This window comes from Phyllostomus hastatus, unplaced genomic scaffold, assembly GCF_019186645.2.
Source record: "Phyllostomus hastatus isolate PE091 unplaced genomic scaffold, TTU_PhHast_1.1 phas_contig_283, whole genome shotgun sequence".
NCBI classification, from domain to species: domain Eukaryota; kingdom Metazoa; phylum Chordata; class Mammalia; order Chiroptera; family Phyllostomidae; genus Phyllostomus; species Phyllostomus hastatus.
The window spans coordinates 16,570,287-16,591,565 of NW_025333833.1; the positions used below are offsets into that span (position 1 = coordinate 16,570,287).

Genomic DNA, 21,279 nt, shown 5'->3' on the forward strand with positions numbered 1-21,279 from the left:
AACTTGCAAATTGAACCAAACCAAGGATGGTCACGGTGTTGTTCCTTCTCATTGTTTTCCTTATTGTGAGACAGAGCACACATTCAGGAACGTTTGTTAAATGTATATTTAATAGTTCAATAATTGTACCTGAAAGCCCATGTAGCCACCCTCCAGCTGGAAAGAGAACAACTGCAAGATCAGAACCCTCCTTCCCTCCCATGGCCCTCCTTGATTAGAACATTAACATCTACCCAAAAGAAACCACTATTCTGACTTTTGTGATAATCATATCTTTGCTCTTTATAACTTCACCATCTATGTATGCTTTCCTGAAATATTGCTGAGTTTTTGTTTCTTTTGCTCAACATTATACTTGTGAGAGTCATCTATGTGATTGCAGGATTTTCCTTTTAATTGCCAACATGTAGAATGATCAGACTTTTACATTTTTACCAATTTAGAAGCTGTAGTTTTAATTTCTAATTCCTTGATTACTAAAGAATTTGGACATCTTTTTCAGTGTTTATTGACCATTTGAATTTTCTCCTTTTGTGACATGGCTGTTCACATTTCTTGCCTCTTATGTTGATTTGCAGTCATTCTGAATATATTACGGATATTCGTACTTACCCGTATTTTTCAGACCATAAGATGCACCTAGGTTTTAGAGGAGGAAAATAGGGGAAAAAATTTGAAGCAAAAAATGTGGTAAAATATTAATAACATAAATAACATAATATTTCACCAGTATAAATGTAAATAGAACTCCAACATTAACAGCCATTATACCTCCCAAATGGGGGTGCGTCTTATAGTCCGAAAATGTGCTAATTGGTCCTTGGCAATTCTATATAAATTTCAGCAGCAGCTGGTCAGGTTCCACTTTTTTAAAAAGTTGATAATTTGATCGGGGTTGCACTGAACAGAAAAAATCTATTTGTACGAAATCTATGTCTTTACAATGTTAAATCTTCTAATGCATGAACATGTTATATCTTTACGTTTATTTAGGTCTTGTCCTTTGCCTTACTTGTTTTTTTCTGATATTAATATAGCTACTTTAGCTTTCTCCTGGGTGTATTTACATGGTATATTGTTTGCCATCTTTTTACTTCCAGCCTTTATGCATCATTATGTTTCTGATATGTTTTATAAAGAGCATGTAACTGGATTATCTTTAATCCAGCCTGGAACTCTTGGTCATTTTAAAATGTAGTGTTTGGTTCACTTACATTTACTGTGATTTATTATGTATTAAGGTTTAAGTCTTATCCTATCTTTTATATTCTTTATGTCTCACTGTTCTTTCCTCCTCTTTTTATTGGCTACCTTCTGGATTGTTTTTTAATATCTACCATTTATTTTTCTTTGAATAGTTTGGAAGTTTACAGACTTTTTAATTCTTTTAGTTGTTACCATAAAAATTACAACATGCATATTTTTTATGAAAATCTAAAGTTAATTCTGTTACAGAGACCTTAGGACACACTTTAACTGTATTTACATCCCTCTAAACTTTTATATATTGTTGTCATATGTCTTAATTCTATCTTTTCTTGTCAAACAATTTGCTATTGTTTTGTAAATTCATTGTTTTTTAGGACCTTCCACTGTCTTTGCTCTTCTTGCACCTCAGGCTCTGGGGTACTTTTCGTTCTGCCCTTGGACAGTCCTTAGAGAAGGTCTGCGTTCCTCAGTATCTGCTTGTCTGAAAATGTCTTCATTTTACCCTCAGTCTTAAAGGGTGCTTTCACTGGCGATAGAATTCCCAGAACATTGAGGATACCACTCTCCTCCCTAGTGGTTTCCATTGTTACTGCTGAAAAGTAGCAGTATTTTTTTAGGGTAAATTTTTTCCTCTTGCTCGTAAAATCTTCTCTGTAATTGGTTTTCTTCAGATTCACTGTGAAGTGTGTGGTTGTGAATTTCTTCTATTTAAACTATGTAGATGATTGAGTTTCTTGAATTATAAGTTTGGTGTCTTTCAACAGTTGTGGGAAATTGTCAGGCATAATTCCTCAGACATTGCCAGTCTCTCTTGCTTTTGTCTCTGCATCTCCAGTTAAATGTGTGTCAGCCCTTCTCCATTAATCCCCCATGTTCTTTATCTTTATATATTCTATGTCCTTATCTTTTTATGCTGTATTCTGGGTTTAGTAATTATGTCTCCAGCCTATCTAAAATCTTTTCAGATCTTGTCTCTGCTATCGATTACTATTGGTTCTGTGTTGTACCCTTTTTCCTTGTATCCTTGGCTGTTTTTACTACTCATTTTCCTTGGAAAAGTATGAGTGGGAATTCTTTAAGGCCCAGAATGAAAGTGCGTTCCACTAGAGGAGATTTGCATTTGCTTCTGTTACATAGAGAGGTCATGTAGTGGTACATGCTGTGGAGAAAAATAAAGTCAGGGAAGAGGATTAGTAGTGAGTGTGGAAGATGGAGTTTTAAATGGGGCGGTCAGGAAAGCCCTTATTAAGAAGTTGACAGTTGAGCAAGGACCTAAAGGAGGAAGCACTGACTTCCTGTGCTTCTGAAAGGAGAGTATGCCAGCAGAGGGAGCAGCATGAATGTGAGGTCAGTGTGTCTGTAAAAAATGAGGGAGATGAGCAGGAGATGCCATTGGATAGAAGGTTGGATGGGAGAGCAAGCAGATCGTATAGGGCCCTTGAGTCCTTTGTAAGGATTTTAGCTTTCACTGTGCATGGCATGGACAGCCATTGGAAAACCTGAAGCAGAGATCATTGTCTTTTTTTATTAATTGAGTTATGTCTGACATGTAACATTGTGTGAATTAAGGTATACATGTTAATTTGATACATTTACACATTGTAATATATTATTATTATTATAGCAATAATTAGCACCTCCATCATATTATTTAATTATTTCTTTTAGTGGTTGAGTAATTGAGTTCTAGTGTCTTAGCAAGTTTGAATGTTTTTGTCTGTGTGCACTATGCTGCACGTTAGATCTACAGGACTGACTTCCTGCTCATTGCAAGTTGGTACCCTTGAACATTATCTGTCCTGTCCCTCCAGTTACCCGCTCCCCAAGTCAGACAGACAAAAACAAATACCGTATCGTATTACTTATGGAAGCTGAAAAGGCCAAGCTTGTCAAAGCAGAGAGTGAAATGGTAGTTGCCAGGGAATGGAGGGCAGGGGGCAGAGGATATTATCTGACTTGAATTTTAAAAGACTCTGGCCTAGCTGTGTGGAGACTACATTGTAGGGGGCACAAGGGCAAAAGCAGAACATTCAGGAGATGATTATAAATAAGCCAGTTGGAAAATACAATGGCTACCTGGGTGTTGTGGGTTATCAGCGAGAAGTGATAATATCCTGGGGTCCGGCACAAATAACGCCCCTTTTTAATTACAAAATCATAAACATGTAATTCTGTAACATAATAATATCACACTGAAGCACACCATATGACACTTAAGGTGAAATGTTCAAATTGCTGTCCATTCGTGTGAGACAGTGATGTACCCTACCAGCCACACTCAAGCAAGCCTCACCTCTGCCGGACTCGATTTTAAAGGCAAAGCTGACTGATTTACTGGGAGATATGTAGAGGAGGAAAAAAGGATGACTCTGAGGTTTTGGGCTTCAAAAAATTTCCTTGGTTATGGGTAAAACGCTGGGGGGCTTATTTCTCTAGGAGAAGATTAGGAAGGAGTTCAGTTCTGAGCGCACAGTTTACAGTGTCACACATCCAAGTGGAGGTGCCACGGACAGAGGAGTCTGGAGTTTAGTGAACAGATCTACCTTAGTTATAGAAGATCTAGAAGTTATAAGAGTCATCAGTTTATCAGAAGTATTATCAGAAAGCCAATAGGGAAAAAATGGGTTTATTCGAAATACAGGGTGGGGCAAAAGTAGGTTTATAGTTGTGAGCATGCAAAACAGAGTTTAGTCTTGTATTATTATTGATTGATTATTGTGTTTTCCATACAAACAACTGTAAACCTACTTTTGCTGCACCCTGTATGGTGTTAGAGGGAGACTTCTACAGATACCCTGGACCTCCAGAAAGAGAAGCAGATGGGTCCTAAGGCAAATGAAGCCTGCAACACAGCTAGAGGCAAAGATGACAAAACTGAAGCTGTTCTACTTTGGGCATCTCATGAGGAAGCAGGGTTCTCGGAAAAGATGCTGGGGAAAACAGAAGGCAGCTGGAGAGGGGGGAGACCACATATGGAAACATGATCATAAGGTGTGGGTGAGAATGGAGGATGCAAAGCCAGAGATTTGAACAAAAATAGAAATGCAAATGAACTAGGGTACTAGAGGAGTGCCAGATAGTGGAGTGAAGCAATGCATGGGGTGGGCAAAAGTAGGTCTCCTGTGCCGTTGTAACCTTCTTTTGAGTCAATAAAGCGATGGTAATAATCATAACCTGCGTGTCTGTTTTCCATACAAAAACCTCCTTTAGTCCACCCCTTTGTAGAGTGTCTGGCATATACAAAAAAAATGCTTGTATAAGAACAGCTCTAAGAAACAATGTTAAAGGTAGGATTATCCTGTAGTTTTCCTATTTGTATACTTTGACAAATTGTAGGGTTGGCATTATGCTGTCTTAAAATGAATTGGGATCTTTCTGAATTCAGGAGTGGTTAAGAGCTATGACATAGAAACTTCTACCTCTTGAAGGTATAGCTTTAAAAAGTGCTATAAATCCATCTGAATGTAGAACTTTTTCCAGGGATAATATTCTGAGAGCATTTCCAATTACATGGTTCTTGCCCTGTCAAAGGTTGATTATTAATTAAACATTGATTACTTTTTGCTTAAAATATATACTTTTAAATGTTTGTCTTTCCCACAAAGAATTTTTTCCCACTGTGCCTAAAACCTGAGCATATTGATTTTCACTAATTGGATGTGGTCAAACAATTGTTTTTTCAAAACCTAGTTGTATTTTTTAAAACAATGACATAGAGCAGAGGCAAAAATTTCTAATGATTTACTTTACAAGGTAATAATTTGTTGATTTTAAATTTGAATTTTACTCTCAATTACCAAGAATAATTGTTCTTCTTCTAAGGCTTCCTCCTCTCTTTACTCTCTTCCTTCTTTCTTTCCTTCCTCTCAGTGGGTCTTATCACTGCTGATTGATTTTGGGAGTTTTGGTATTTCAAATGCAGATTGTGTCCATTTCATTGTTACTTTTACTGGTGTGTTGGTAAGTAATATAATTCTATGTGACATCAAATGGACAGGTTTAAAGGAAATGCTTTCATTCTGAATATTTTAGAAACTCAACAGAATGAAGGGCCCAAGTATAGGGTATTATTATTAAAGTCATCAAAACCAGTTAATTTTTAGGAACACAAATATTCATCATATATTTTCTTTGGATTTTATTTATGCCTTGCTAAGATAATTATCCATTTTAGTTGGTGTTAATCTGTATTATAGTTTACACTATTCTTACAGTGTTATTTGAAAAGGAGATTTGATTTATGTAACTTTTCTGTTACCAAGTTCTAGACATTCTCAAAGATATAATTTTATTTTTGGCATTATCTCTCTTGCCAGGTTAGATTTGTACTTTACCTGATACCAGGAGGGATGACAAGTTAAGCCTGAGAATTCTTTTAATAATCTTTTTCTTTGTAGTTAGTACGATGGAAACAGAAAATGTAGAGGTATTATCTCAGACACTGAGTACTTTTAAGCATGGCATTTTCTTTATTTTAAAGATTATAAACTTTTTGCCAGTCTTTTCTGGAACACATCCCTGGTGGTCAGTTCCATTCTAGAGTAGAGAAGCCCCTGTTTAGGAACTGACCCAGAAAACAGTAATTCAGGACGCACTTCGTTTGAGCAGTGAGTTACACCAGCATAAAGAAATTGAGGCTTAATAGTCAGCGAGGAAGACGGTGGTGCGTGAGAGAGGGGGCTTTGTTTGAAGAGTTAGGTTTTCCTTTTAGCTGGTGGGAAGAATGGTCCTGGTAAGAACAATTTTGTTATGGGTAATATCCTTGAAACAGGAACTTGAACCAGATTTTGTTATTGAAATATGATTGATGTGCCATCTTTGGGGAACTTTGTGATGTGCTCTGTTAAACTTGCTAATTTGAATTAATGAACCTTTAAATGAGCACATATTTACTGAGAGCATTTTAGGAACTCAATACTGTGGTAGGTGACAGAAATTAGAAGATAACATTATAAATAATTTTATAACAAATTTTCTGTTGAGTTTTTCAGATGGTAAAATTCTTGCTTCTTTAAGATTACTAATATCATTATCATATATAAAATGTCTCACTTCCTTCTTGGTTATACCAAAAGGTTAAATGTCTGTTACACACAGAGCACTCTACAAGACGTAATTTTGAATACATATGAACACAGGACATAGTCCTTAACCTCGGGGCCTCTTTGGGTGAGAATATTATTCCTAAGCACAAGCTAATTAACAGTACAGGCAGGACTGTTTAGGTAATAAAAAGTGGTTAAATGGAAATAGGCTTAAGTATTTAAATAAATAACTAACAATTACCTAATCACAGTCACTTTTGAAAAAATGCTTTTTTTTGAACTTCAAAAACAGCAGCTATGTCTGCTTCTTTTCCTTGTTCCCTGCTTTCTGTAATACACTTGCTTTCAATCTGTTTCCCTATCACTTTGCTTAGGCACTTAAAAGGCACTTAATGCTAAATCCATAGCCTTTTCTGCCTTTCTCATCTGTCCTCTCTAACACATTTGATACCTTCAAGGTACTTCTTTTGGTTTCTTTGGCACTTAACTGTCCTCACTCTTCTTTCCATTCTCTAAACTGTACCTTCTCTGTGTTCTTCACTGCCCCTTTTCCTCCGAGTTTGACCCCAGGTGCTTTCTTCCATTTCCTTTCTGCCATTCTGGTAGCTTCCCTTAACAGAAGTGCGTGCCTTCCTCTACAGTCTAGTTCTTGTACTGAGCTTCTGAATTGATCTCCAGCATAGCAGCTAGTAGGGATTGCAGAGTGCATTGACTCTCAAGCTGTTTAATCTTACAGATAACAGATATGACCCCCGCTTATAGTTTACATTTTACTTCATTTCTTTTAATGCCAGTACATTCACATGTCAAAACTCAAAAGCCACAAAAGGATATAGAGTAAAATATTTCCCATTAACTGTTCTACTATCCACTAATCTCCTTTGCCCAGCGGCAACCAATGTCTGATTTCTTGTATACTTTCCCAGAGGTGTTTTATATGAAAACAATTCTGTATAAATCTTTACCTCCATTTTACAAAGAAGTTGAGACTCAAAGGTTTCAGTAATTGGCTCAGATCACAGAGAGGGTAAGTGGCAGAACCAAAATTCAAATGCAAGTCTTTCAGTGAAAAAATCTACATCTCCAATTCCAAATACCGAGTGGGTATTTCTTCTTAGATTTCCTAGTCTTCCTATTTTCTGTCCTTCTTCTGAAATTAACTTATCCTCATAATTATTTAATCTTTATAAATGGAATCAGCATTTTCTGGTCAAAAAACTCATGGAATCCGTCTTGTTCATTTCATCATATACAGGGTGGGGCAAAAGTAGGTTTACAGGTGTGAGTTCACAAAATAGAGTTTATTCTTGTACTATTACTTATTATTGCATTATTTTCCATACCAACAACTGTGAACCTGTTTTTGGCCCACCCTGTATAATCTCTTTCCAATTGTATCTCATAGTCCTTCTGTGTTTTCCATTCCTACCACCAGGCTCTAGTTCAGGCCACCATTACCACCTGCCTGAATTATTGCCATAAACTGCTGGTTGGTCCTTAACTCTCAACTCTTTTTGATAACTTGTTCTGTTTACCATTGCCAGAATAATATCCCCTAGCACTTCAGATGACATTATTCCTCTCCAGTGGCTTCCTGTTTTCTTTTCTCATTGGGTTTAAATCTCTGTCTAACTTTCAAGGCCCTCTATAATCTAGCCTGATCTTCCCTATTCAGCATTCTCTCTTATTCTTCATCCCTTTTGGATGTACCTCCTCTTAGGCCACCAATGAAGACTCCATATTCCTAATTGTCACAGTTCTTATTTGCTTCACCTAGACTGTGTTTCCTTCCATTACCAGGAACTACTCTATCTCTCAGATTCATTTCCATTTCTTCCATGATAACATTTTACTGCTGCTTCTATCATTGTTATTAACTAGGTTTTTCTTTTAACTGAAAAAGTATATATGCACATGATGAAGAATTCACAGGGTTCAGAGGTATACAATGAGTGAAAAATAAGTCTGTGTTCCATCCCTTCCCAGGTCCTTCCTGAATTTTTCATCCATTTGCAAGCATGTTTTTTTTTCTCTTTTATTTTCTGTACAAATGAAAATATAAAGTGTGCATGTTCTGAACCTTTTATCACTGAACAGTACATCTTAGGTCAGGGGTGTCAAACCCATTTTCACCAGGGGCCACATCAGCCTCGTCGTTGCCTTCAAAGGGCCAAATGTAATTTTAACTCCTCAACAGTTAAGGAGTAGTTACATTTATACAGTCCTAAAATTATTTCAGCTCTTTGTAGGCAACCTTGAAGCTGACGTGGCCCCCCGCAAAAATGAGTTTGACAGCCCTGTCTTAGGGGAACTTCTCATATAAGCAGGTAGTTCTGCATTATTTTGCCAGCTCTGTGGTGCTCCCTGTATATTCCCAGTTCCCCACTGCGAGGACATTAGACCAGTTTCCAGTACTTTTACTGTTATTGTTTACATTGCTGTATTGACTAGTTTGTAAAAAAAATCACCTTCATGGACATATATTTCTAAAAGAAAGAATTTGGGACCTTCTTACATCATACCCAAGAATAAACTCAAATGGATTAAAGACTTAACTGTTAGACTCAAAACCATAAAAATCGTAGACGAAAACATAGGCAGTAAAATCTCAGACATTTCTTGTAGCAATATTTTCTCTGATTTATCTTCTCCTGCAAGGGAAACAAAAGAAAAAATAAACAAATGGGACTACATCAAACCAAAAAGGTTTTGCATAGCAAAGGAAACTGTCAACAAAATGAAAAGAAACCCCAGTGAATGGGAGAACATATTTGCTAATGATACATCTGATAAGGGGTTAATACCCAAGATTTATGAAGAACTTATAAAACTCAACACCAAAAAAACAAACAGTCCAGTTAAAAAATGGGCGAAGGACCTGAATAGACACTTCTCCAAATAGGACAGACAGATGGCCAATAAACATATGAAAAGATGCAAAATGTCACTAATCATCAGAGAAATGCAGATTGAAACCACAATGAGATACCACCTCACACCTGTCAAAATGTCTGTCATTAATAAATCAACAAACAACAAGTGTTGGTGAGGATGTGGAGAAAGGGGAACTGTTTTGTACTGTTGGTGGGAATGGTGCAGCCACTGGTGCAGCCACAGTGGAAAGCAGTATAGAGTTTCCTCAAAAAATTGGAAATGAAACTGCCTTATGACTCAGTAATTCCACTTCTGGGAATTTATCTAAAGAAACCTGAAACAGTAATTTGAAAGAGTATATGCACCCCTATGTTCATTGCAGTGTTATTAAGTAGCCCAAGTGTCCATCAGTAGATGAGTGGATGAAACAACTATGGGACATTTACACAGAGAAATAGTACTTGGCTATAAAAAAACCAAAAATGGAAATATTACCCTTTGTATGGATGGACCTGTAGGACATTATGCTGAGTGAAATAAGCCAGTCAGAGAAAGACAAGTACCATATGCTTTCACTAATATGTGGAATCTAATGAACTAACAAGCAAAATAGAAACAGATTCAGAGAGAACAGGTTGACAGCTGGGGGTGGGGGTTGGAGGGATTGAACAAAAAAGAAAAGAGAAAAAACTCATGGACATGGACAATAGTGTGGTGATTGCCCGGTGTGGGGTGGGGGTATATAAAAAAAGAATTTGGTGGTCTAATGACATATGCATTGAAAATTTTGAGATTTAATGCCAGTTACCCACCATGAGGTTTATACCGTCTTACCTGTCTATCAACAGGGTGTGACCATGCCTGTTTCCCATACTGTATCCAGCGCTGTGTATTATTAAACTTTAATCTTGGCCATTGTGACTGGTGAAAAGCAACTCTTGAATTTTTCAAATTATGAGTGAGGTTTAACATATTTAAAAGCCATTTGTATAATATCTGTGATTTTTATAGTTTTTCTTTTTTTTTAATTTGCTATAAAAAAGAAACAAAGGACTAGTTTTGTTTAACAAGCAAGATGACTGGCCAGTTCTTCTGGAACTGTTTATTGAATAGTCCCTTTGATCCGAAAAGCCATCGTCATACATTGAATTCTAGTGTGCGTTTGAATCTGTTTCTGGGGCCAGTTCTCGTTCATTGATTTCTGCATTCGTGAGTAGGAAAAAGACTTGTGTGATTTCTGGGAACTTATTTTACATTTTAATATTTAGTAGGGCGTGTTCTTTAGGCCCCTCTTTATACTTTGTCAGAATCTTTTTGGATTTTTTTCTATATAATCTTTAAAAGCAGATTATCTGACCTCTCCTTTCCTCCAAATTTTGTCAATGTTTTCATTTGGGTAAAATTTGTTGTTTAATTTAACCTTTCTGGAATTTTATTTTTAATGTTTCCCTTAGTCTTTGCTTATTTTCTGAATGTTTGTGGGAGAACTGGACTTAGTTCAGTTTAGCAGGGCATTTATTGGACCATTTATATTACGTGCCGTCTTGTCAGCATCGTAAGAGTACACGTACAGAATGAGGCAGACCTGTATTAGGAGAATGTATTTAGGGCTCACTGCATTGAGAGAACCCCTGGCATCTTGTTTTGGTAATACTTCAGACCACTTTAGTGAGGAATAAATGACCTGAAATGGAAGAGGATAGTTAGGTCACTCAATATAAACTAGATGGAATGCCACACTCTACTATTTTTTTTAAATATACTTATATGGTCCTGACTGGTATAGCTCAGTGGGTTGGGCATCTACCCGCAAACTGGAAGGTTCACCAGCTTGATTCCCAGTCAGGCCACTTGCCTGGGTTGCAGGCCAGGTTTGTGGTTGGGGGCACGGGGTGAGAGGCAGCCAATCGATGTTCCTCTCACACATCCATGTTTCTTCCCCTCGCTTTCTCCCTCCCCCTCTCTCTCAAAAATAAAATGTTTTTAAAAATAAAATCTACGTATATGAACGTATAATTGGTATCTATTAGGTAAGCAAAATATGGTGGAAGTTCTGCTTGTGAGGACTAAATAGTACATATGATGACTTTTTTAAAAGTCTTTATTTTTTAGAATAGGTGCAGCTTTACAGAAAAATGGAGAAGACAGTACAGAGGATTTGTACATGCCCCATACCCAGCTCCTCCTGTTAGTGATATTTTACATTAATATGGTACATCATCACAGTTGACCGATATTGATACATTATTACTATTAACCAAGGTTCATACTTCATTCAGATTTCTTCAGTTTTAGCCTAATGTCCTGTTTCTGCTCTGTGACCCCATCTAGGATACTGGGTTATATTTAGCTAACGTGTCTCTTTAGGCCTTTTGGCTGTGGCAGTTTGACTGTTTTTTTATCATGGAAAAAAGATATTAATACGTATATTTTTTAAAAGCTAGAAAATGTAAAATGAGTAGACACTTTAAAAGTATATTGATGCTGTAGGTTTTATGTTCTTCTCTTTCTGCATTTCAGGCACTCTGTGAATGTGCCCTCCAGACTCCTTACGACAGCTTAAAATTGGGGATGCTCTCTGTCCTTTCCACGCTCTCAGGGACCATCGCTGTCAAACACTATTTCAGCATAGCTTCGGGTAAGGAGGGAAAGGAGATGGTGCATGGATGATGTGCTGATCCCTTAATTCATGTGGATTTTCAGGTTGCTTCCTCTACAGCTTTAGAATCTGTTATCTGCTAATGATTTATTTGAAAAGTACTTCTTGACTAATGCCTATGGTAATAAAATCTTGAATCCTTGATCTTAACTGAAGGATATTATTTTTCTATATTTGTTCTTTTTCTAATTCTATGTGGGTACAACAATATTTTTGAGGATGCTTAAAATAGCTGGTTTGCCTTTCTATGCCTATAACTTAAAGTGCCCTTTAAATTTCAGTACATTTCAAAGGCCAAGTGATGGTGAATTTTAAAAGCAAATGTCATGCTACCTTTTAGGTACACATCACTCTGGAAAATGGTTAAAATAAAACTTTACCCCAGATCAGTAATGCTTTACGGATTGCCTAATTCAAGATGAATTAACTCCACGATGCTTTCGTTAATGCCCAGGGAAGAGTTTACTTACTTAATAGACTTAAAGCTAAATTTTTTTGTTTTATTTTAATGCAAGTTTTATGGAATCTTTATTTTTTTGTAGTCAGTTAATTTGATTTGGATTAATTAAAGAACTGTAATGTGCATTAGTCCTTTTTATGGTTTTACACCTTATGAACTTACTGGGTAAAGGGAATTCCCTGACTTGTAAGTCCAGAGAGGAGGCCGAAAGGACCTGATATTCTATTGCCAAGCCTCCCTGCCACCTGGGGTGCACAGGTGGCTGGATTTTACTTAAATCATTTCCATACCACAGACTGAATTGGAAGCTAGGAACAAAGAGGAATGATGTGGGAGAATCCCTTTTCTGATGATAAAACAATGACCACAGCAACCTCCAGTTTCCAGTACACTGTAGCAGTGGTTGTTGGCTATGTCTTGTACCTTTGCCAGCGCTGTAAGCTGTGACATCAAGATGTCAGTAACAGTGGCATTAATATCTTCACTGGACTAATTCTGTGCATGCTTTGGGCTGTGATCTTGGGGTCTAGCCTTGCCTTTTCTCCAAGCTGATTTTCCAGCCTTTCCAGGAATTCTGTGAGGTACTCTGTATCAGTCATCTATTGCTACATAACAGATCACCTCAAAACATAGTTGCTTAAAACCATGGCCATTTTATTTGTTCTGATTCTGCAAATCAGTAATTTTCACTGGCCTTAGCTGGGCAGTTCTGCTGGTCTCACTTTGGCTCACTCACAAGACTGCAGTTATCTGGAGCTTTGATCAGAAAGAGAGGTCCAGGATGGCCCCATTCAGCAGAGGTTGAACAGCTTTCAGCTGAGGCTCCTTGGTTCTCCTCAAGGTGACTCTCAGCAGGCTAGCTTGGACTCGTTTATAGCATGTTCTCAGAGTTCCAGCAGCAGCCAAAAGAAGGCAGACCATGAGCACACACATAAGCACTTTTATAGCCTTTTGCTTGCACATGTTTTTTAACGTCTTATTGGCCAAAGCAAGTCACATGACCAAGCCCAGATGGGTGGGGAAATAAACCCCTCTTGATGTGAGGAATTAGAAAATTACCTTGCAATGGGGCAAGCCTACAAGGGATGGGAGAGATTATCACAGTTTCCCAACAATCTATCACTTAGTGTGCTTTCAATACATTCTTTTTATGCACAAATCAGCCAGTCTCAGTTTCTTAGCTTGCAGTTAATATTCTTGGCTGACATCACCCTTTGAAAGAGCTACAGACAGAGTATTAATTGTTAAATTGTAGGTTATATATGGAATTAAACAAAAGGCTTAAATAACCAGACTAGGTAATGTTCACATGAAACAAAAGTAAAGGATTTTTCCAAAGTTAGATTATTTCCATAAATAACAGTAAATGTTTATTCCATTGATTAGTTTTTTTCTCTATAGCCAGGATAGTTTATAAAACAAACTTAAATTTAGTGTTTAAATTATCACTAGTGAATGACTTTTAAGCATGTAATGTGTTCAGTATCATATATATCTAAGAAAAATGCAAATCAAAACATCACTGGAACACTTCACCGTTGTTGAGATTGGCACAGTCAGAAGTCTGACAACCGCTGTGTGGACAAGGACACGGGTGAGCAGCTACTCGTTCACTGCTAGCGGGGATGTGAGTGATTAAACCTCTGCGGAGGCCATTTGGAAATACTCATCAAAATTATACATGTATACCCAGAAACTTCACTTTTGGGAATTTAAATTCTACTAATGTGTTCACACATTTGATAAATGACGTGTGCAGGGTTATTCGTAGCATCATTGTATGAAATAGCAAGGCATCGTCCATCAGTGGGGATGTAGTAGCATAAAAAGGCCTGTCAACAGGGAACCATTAAAGAAATTGTGATACATAACTGCAATGAAAATCAATGCAATTTATTTAAAAGAATATATGGCATGGGACAATATATGATATAATGTTTAAAGGGAAATAAAATAAGATGGAAAAGTGTATAAAAGAAAAAAGAAAGGAGCATGTATGTTTGCTAATTTATAGACTCTTTGGAATGATACACAAGAAACTAATAGCTTTAGATGGACGGGGGATGTTCCATTCACTCGCTTTTTACCTTCTATTTGTTGAACCTTTTGAACCATGTGAATTTATCTTAATAAATCATTTCTAAATAAATAAAATTAAAAATAATAATTTTATCCCTAAGATAGTTAACACAGAGAAAGGCTTAAAAGTAAATATTTTAAAAACAGGATGTTGTCCAGTATCCTAATTATGTATGAATTTTTAAATTGTATTGGCTTTCATAATGGGAAAATTGAAAAGAAATACTCCAGAAAGGTAACAGTTAACAGTAAGGTCATGCTGATTTGTGGGATTTGGGATGATTTTTGTTTTTTGTTTGGATTTTTCTGTTTTTTTTTTCTCCCCAAGTTTTGTATTATGAGTCTTGACAGGGAAGGGGGGTGGTAAATTTATAAATGAGTCTGCATTTTCCATATCACATGCGCAAGAAAAAGAATGGAGGAAGTTTCCATTCTTTTTAGAGTTTTTTTATAGTTTTTTTTTTTAAAAAGAGCTCATAGTTTTGTATTTCTGATATTTTGCTTGTTTTGAAAATACTGAGGTTTGACCTAAATGAGTACTTTTGAGAAGTCAGTGAGATTACCATGTGCCCCACACTGCCTAAGAGAGCCTTGCTTTATGCCTATTATAATTAGTAGTATGTGCCCCCTTTGGCCTCAGAAAATACGGTCACCCTTGGTATGAGAGACAAGTTTGAAGTTGATAGGATGGAAAAATAAGGAGGGGAAAAGAAGATAATAATGAGAGATTCTGCTAAGAGTTAACTAAGCTTTAATTTCCTAATTCTTCTTGAAGCTCATTTTATAACTGAGAGCTTCTCTACTATAAAGAAAAGCACTCACAACATAAACCTTAAGTTATAGAATTGCAATTGTGAATTTGAAAAGTTGCTGCAATCTATAGCACAGAACTTGGGTGTAAAGCACAAGGGTATTACTTTGGTGGCAAAATAGTTAAAATCTTTGGGCTTTGATTTCTTCTGTAAAAGTTGAACCAGATGATCCCCAAATCCACTCCATCTCTCAAATCATGAATACTTATGTAAACCTTTGGAGGGATAACTAAGTGCAGCAATTGAGATGAGAAAAGCAAACCTAAATTGTTTCTCCTTTTATCCCTTTCCTGAAAGTAAGGTGTTGTCTGACAAGAAGCCTGTAATGACATCCCATTAGAACTCCCAAAATACAGTCTGTAGTTGTGGTGTGTGCACTGTTCCTTAGTCAGTGTTTTAAATATTTATGTGGTAATGTCTTACATTGATTTTAGATTCTAATCGTTACACAGTTATTGGCACATATCTATTCTAAGTACCTTGACAGGAGAAAGAGAAATGGGGATATATCGATGAGGAACCGTGTAGAGGTAGAAAATTTTGTTGAAGTTTATTGTTGGAGGTTTTCTTTTGAAAGTGAGAAAATGAACCGGTAAGCTGAAAAGTTTTTGAACTATATAAATGAATTATAACCTGCATTACTTTTCTCTGCTTGTTTAGGAAATGTGGGTTCTTCGCCCAGGTCCTCTGATTTAGTCAGATTAGCCCAAGAATGCTGTTACCACAATAACAGGGGCATCGCAGCTCATGGAGTTAGAGTCCTGACTAACATAACCGTCTCCTGTCAAGAAAAAGGTAAGTTTGACCAGGACTGATACTATGTAGATAGAAAATTTTGGATTGGCGTTTGGGCAGATTTCTGTGTGTTTGGTTTTTTAATCCCTTACTATTTTTAGCCGATGTGCTTTGATCTAGTTGCCTCCTTTTGAAGTGTTCCTAAAGCACGTTTTCTCCTTTGAAAAATTGTTTAAAATACAAGGACCTTGGGATTGGGATTGTGGGATTGAAAGGTTTTATGGAACATTTCTCATTCCTTCTCACCTTTTATCTCTGCGTACATCGTGCTGTGGACAGGAACTGCTTATGGTTAGCCTTGGTGTGAGGCCATTTGTTCACTTGTACAAACACCTGGAAAATTTAGGAAAAGAAAATCTTAAATTATCAGGAGGGTTAACTAACAGATAATTTCATCCAGGGGCAAGTGAATTAATAGAACAATGTGAATTAAATTTTTATAGAATTTATCTCTCTAGGCATCTAGAGCATTAAACTGATTTGTGTAATTAAGAAAGACGTACACAGAAAATAATGCATGTATTTTATTGAATTCCTAACATCTTTTGCCAGAAGGCTTGGAGGAGTTCATGCTGGTGTTCAAAAACAGGAAATGCACTTTCATTGTTCCATCTGTTTCACTGTGTATTTTGCTGTTTATTAAGGATCATGAGCTTAGTTGTCCCTCATCCATCCCTCCTAGCCTTCAGCTCTGCTTGTTCCTGGTACTTACTTTGTTATTAACACCCTGACCTTCACTACCAGCCCTTACACTGTTTTCCAAGCCCCTACACTAACTCAGAAGACATTTCTCTAAGTTGTGTATTGATTCTGATTGGAATACCTAAATCTGTTTTATTTTGGCATCGTAATGAGTGTTTTCTATTATGTTACATAGAAAACTGCTGTATGTTTTCAGAGCTGACATATATTAATCTAAATACAGTTAGCTAACATACGTAGAACTTTCTAGAACCTCTAGAGAAATTTTAGCCCTAAGGTAGTGAAAATTGCTGAAAAACTGCTATTGCATGAGACATGTAAGGGATTTGTCATTTATGGTTCGACTTAACAACATTAATATGATATGTAGGGGCCTCATTACTTCTTAAAAGTGGCTCAGCTTTCATTAGGAGCTAAAAATTGTAACATTTGAGGTGAAAATGTACCTGCATAATTTGTCTGATTAGAAAGATTAACACAGCCCTCGTTGGTGTGGCTCAGTGGATTGAGTGCCAGCCTATGAACCAAAAGATTGCCAGTTTGATTCTCAGCCAGTGCACATGTCTGGGTTGTGAGCCAGGTCCCCAGTTGGGGGGCATGTGAGAGGCAACCAATCAATGTATCTTGCACATCAATGTTTCTCTCCCTCTCTTTCTCCTTCCCTTCCCCTCTCTCTAAGAATAAATAAACTCTTTTAAAAAATAAAATAAAATAAAATAAAAAGAAAGATTAACACACACTATGTGGTTTGCTGTTCCTAGTATTTTCCTCAGGTAATCAGCTGACAGTATTTCTGTTATGCTTTATTTAAATCTTTGTGGCTTTAGCTCTTAATTTAATGTGTATATTTTTATAATCTTTAATAAGTAATAGATATACAGAAGTATGAAGATAGCTTTTGCATTTCAGAAATAAGGCCAGACATACTTTTTTAGGAAGGTTAGCTTTGCTCATTGAGGTGTTTCCTGTATCTTAAACTCCATAATGTTTTTTCTTGTGTGTGCATGTTTAATCTTCTCTGCTGAGCCACTATAAAACTTAGTGTTTTTCCTCTAGACCTTTTGGCACTGGAGCAAGATGCTGTTTTTGGCCTGGAATCCCTTCTGGTACTTTGTAGTCAAGATGATAGTCCCGGTGCTCAAGCCATGTTAAAGGTAAAAGCATCACTGTTTTTAATACAATCCCTATTTTCATTGCCTAAATCAGGAAACCAGGGTTTCCCTGTAAAGGTCAGATAGTAAATATTTTACCTTTTGCAGACTATACACTCTCAGTTCTACCTTTGTAGGACAAAGACTTGGGCATTATTTAAAAAAAGGGGGGGTGTTCTTTATTTGCAAAAAGACAGACCAGGATTTGGCCCGAGGGCAACAGTTTAGTAACTCTTGTTTTAAAGGAACACTTCGGTTGGTCTTCACTTTCAACACTGGCATGTTGACCATTGGAGCTCCAACAGATAGACAGGATCAAACTCTAAGCTTTGTCCTTTTTTACGATCAGCTGACAGTATTTGTTAGGTTGTAGTAGATACGTATAATGGTCCTAGACAATGCAAAGCAAAATTAAATAAGCCGAGCTCCTACACTCTTCGAAGTTTATAATCTGAGGTAGCACTGATGAAGTCACACACACAAAAAAACGATGGAATAACTGCAGCTGAACTCTGCATATGCACGTTTGTATTAATTTCCAGAGCATAGAGGCTCTAGTTTTTAAGGAAAGTGAAGAATTGTAAAAATTTTCACTTAATTATAGAAATTATCTTAGAGACATATAAAATTTTTTAAATGTGAAATGAAACTACTCTTTTTGGAATAAAACATGAAATATAATTTGATAGTATAAAATTAATAAGAGAAGCAGGGTTAATAGAAGTGGAAGGTTGCTAGGTAGACACTGGAGTATGGTTTGAGGGAACACAGCATGTTCAGTGGCGGGATGATGTGGTCACGGTGATGAACAATAGAGATACTGGTACCATTAAATTAAAGCTGATCATCAAGAGGCGGTAAAAGAAGTAGGCCACCTGTGTTTGGCAAGTGATTTATCCCAAGTCCCTTTGGAACCAAAATATGTAAAAAAAAGTTTTTAAAGAAAGCCAAATTATTTTTCCTCCAATTGCGGACGTCAGTAAAACACTGGCCTCACCACAGTGGTACATACATAGGTAGTCAAGAAAGGTTCCCGTGTTAAAGGAGCTCCCCATCTAGACAATACTGACCTTTATGTAAGGGACTGTGATGCTAAGTAAAATGCAGTAAGTTTCTAAAGTACAAACAAAAGTGCACTTCTAATGAGAGGACAGAGTTGGGAGTGATTAATTCCAACTAATGGTGTTAGGGAAGGCTTGAACAAGTAGATACATGAGTTGAACTTTGAAAAATGGAGTAGAATTTCAGTGTTTGAAGAAAGATTATTTGAACCAGAGGGAGCATTGTTAGAAAAAACTTGAAAGCAAAAATGTATCTGTTCTGTTGGAAGAATGGTGAGTAGCCCAGGTGGATGGATGATAAACAGGAGTTGGAAAAGTAGTTTGCAGCTCAGTCATGGAAGATATCAAAATGAACATTAACGTGATTCTTTAGGTAGTGAGGAGATACTAAAATTTTTAAGTAAGCAACATGCTTTAACCTTTGTTGTAATTTTGTTGTTATTTAAATGTGTGTGTTATGTGCCAGACTTTGTTCAAGACTTGTATAATTATTTTTTAATCTTTACACTAAGATTACTTGATCTTAGTGAAATTTGCCCTGCTCTTATATTCATGAGGAAATTAAGACTCAGAGATAAAATCCTGTGTTCAAAGACATCTAGCTCATAAAGGGCAAGCTGACCTTCGTCTCTGGGTCTTTCAGACTCTATGGCTCATTTTTCCTGCCTAACACCACACTGAGAACTACATGGTTTCAGTGTGAGGGATGGATTAATGAGCTTATCTTTTCAGAAGATTGGAATTAGGGGGGATTTCTGTTGCAGTAGAAAGAATGAAAAGGAGCTGAAGAGGTTGGTGTTAGAGACTTGACAGAAGTGGAGATTACGAGAGTTAGCAGTCGTTGTCTATAACAGTGACTGACATGGACTTCTAGTTTTGATGACTGGATTATTAGTGATGCCATTAACTGGCCCGAATAGGAGCTCCAAAGCCAATTGGGTTTTGCTTTCACTTGAGAAATATGAGGAAACTAGAAGCCCCTTCCCCACTTTGTTGTGCGTAAGAGTCACCTAGGGTGCCTTTCTCACACTGAAACTCTCAATGACACAGACACACACAGTTAGTGTGTTAAGTTTGGGGTGGGCAGGACCCGGGAATCTCTGTTTTTGTTAGCACAGGGAGATGATGGCATAGGTAAGCTGACAAACCATTTTTTAGAAGCAGTTCTTGGAAGTAATGAATATAATGGTGACATTCAGTTGAGCATATATTTTGCCTCTTCAGCACTGTTCCTTATGATAGTCATCTCATCTTTTTACTTTTTAATAGTACTAGATTGCAATGAGTGGTTAATGAGTAGCCAAGTCCTGACTTGTTATTTGGTTTTAAACACAGCCACTTTGTATATTTCAATATGAGATCCATTTTGTCTTGTGTTTCTTAGGAAGAAAAATGTTATGCCTACAAAAAAAACCTTTTCCTAGATTTTTTCCAATAACTTATACAAAGTACTTTTCTTTAAAGCTTTTCTTAATACCCTAAAACTGGTCTTTTTTCTTTTCAATGTGCAGATTGCTCTGAATTGTATGGTGAAGTTGGCCAAGGGCAGGCCCCATCTCAGCCAGTCTGTGGTTGAGACCCTGCTGACTCAGTTGCACAGCGCTCAGGATGCCGCCCGCATCCTGATGTGCCATTGCCTGGCTGCCATTGCCATGCAGCTGCCAGTGCTGGGCGATGGAATGCTGGGCGACCTCGTGGAGCTCTACAAGGTCATCGGGCGATCAGCCACAGACAAGCAACAGGAACTTCTGGTAAACCTGCTGTGGCTGAATGGGATCTGGTCTAGTGTGAATTACTTGAAGAAGTTAACAGGACTGTTTGACTTTATGTAAAAGCAAAGCAAACAACAGGTTAAAGTAATTATCTAAGACCAAGGGAATGCTGAAGTCAAAGTAGAATTGGAACCATGAGCTTTTTACTACTTCCACTTTGAGTAGATCCCATTTAGTTTGGATCTAAAACTTTTTTCCTAAGTCCTGTCAATCACCTTAGTGTAGCCAAAGCCCTCAGTCTGTTGTTTTTGTTCTATGACAAAGAACGAAATGAAAATGGATGTTTTCTTTTTTATACAAAGCAAATAAATAATGAAATAAACTGTGTTTTGTACTTCTGAAGATAATAAGTTAAAGACCTAATGATAACAGCGACCACAACTTAGCACAGATTCCTCTTTTCCAGTCCAGGACATCTCTAGCTGTGTAGCATCCAGTTTAGGTTTCGGTGCAGTCCTGGGGTTGAGAAAGGTGCATGCTCATAAAGAAACTGAAGTCACGGAAGTGATACAATAATGTTTAGTTGAAAATTCTACCAGGCTGAGAGTAGGCTACTTTCTAAATTGGCATAAATTAGACGTAAACCTTAAGTCAGCCACTGCATATTGTTCTGGTCATCTGAATTTAGGGATTGGGAAAAGCTTAATGAAATTACTTGCT

At 37.0% G+C, this 21,279-nt stretch overlaps 1 protein-coding gene across 1 annotated transcript in view; it reads left to right on the top strand.

The window, feature by feature from the left end:
• The window catches only part of INTS7 (integrator complex subunit 7), a 65,726-nt gene that overhangs the window by 25,152 nt on the left and 19,295 nt on the right, over positions 1–21,279 (top strand). The window contains exons 8-11 of the mRNA XM_045838760.1: positions 11,649–11,766; positions 15,799–15,933; positions 17,692–17,789; positions 20,359–20,598. Coding sequence (XP_045694716.1) covers positions 11,649–11,766; positions 15,799–15,933; positions 17,692–17,789; positions 20,359–20,598 — 591 coding nt within the window. The remainder of the gene's footprint in view (positions 1–11,648; positions 11,767–15,798; positions 15,934–17,691; positions 17,790–20,358; positions 20,599–21,279) is intronic.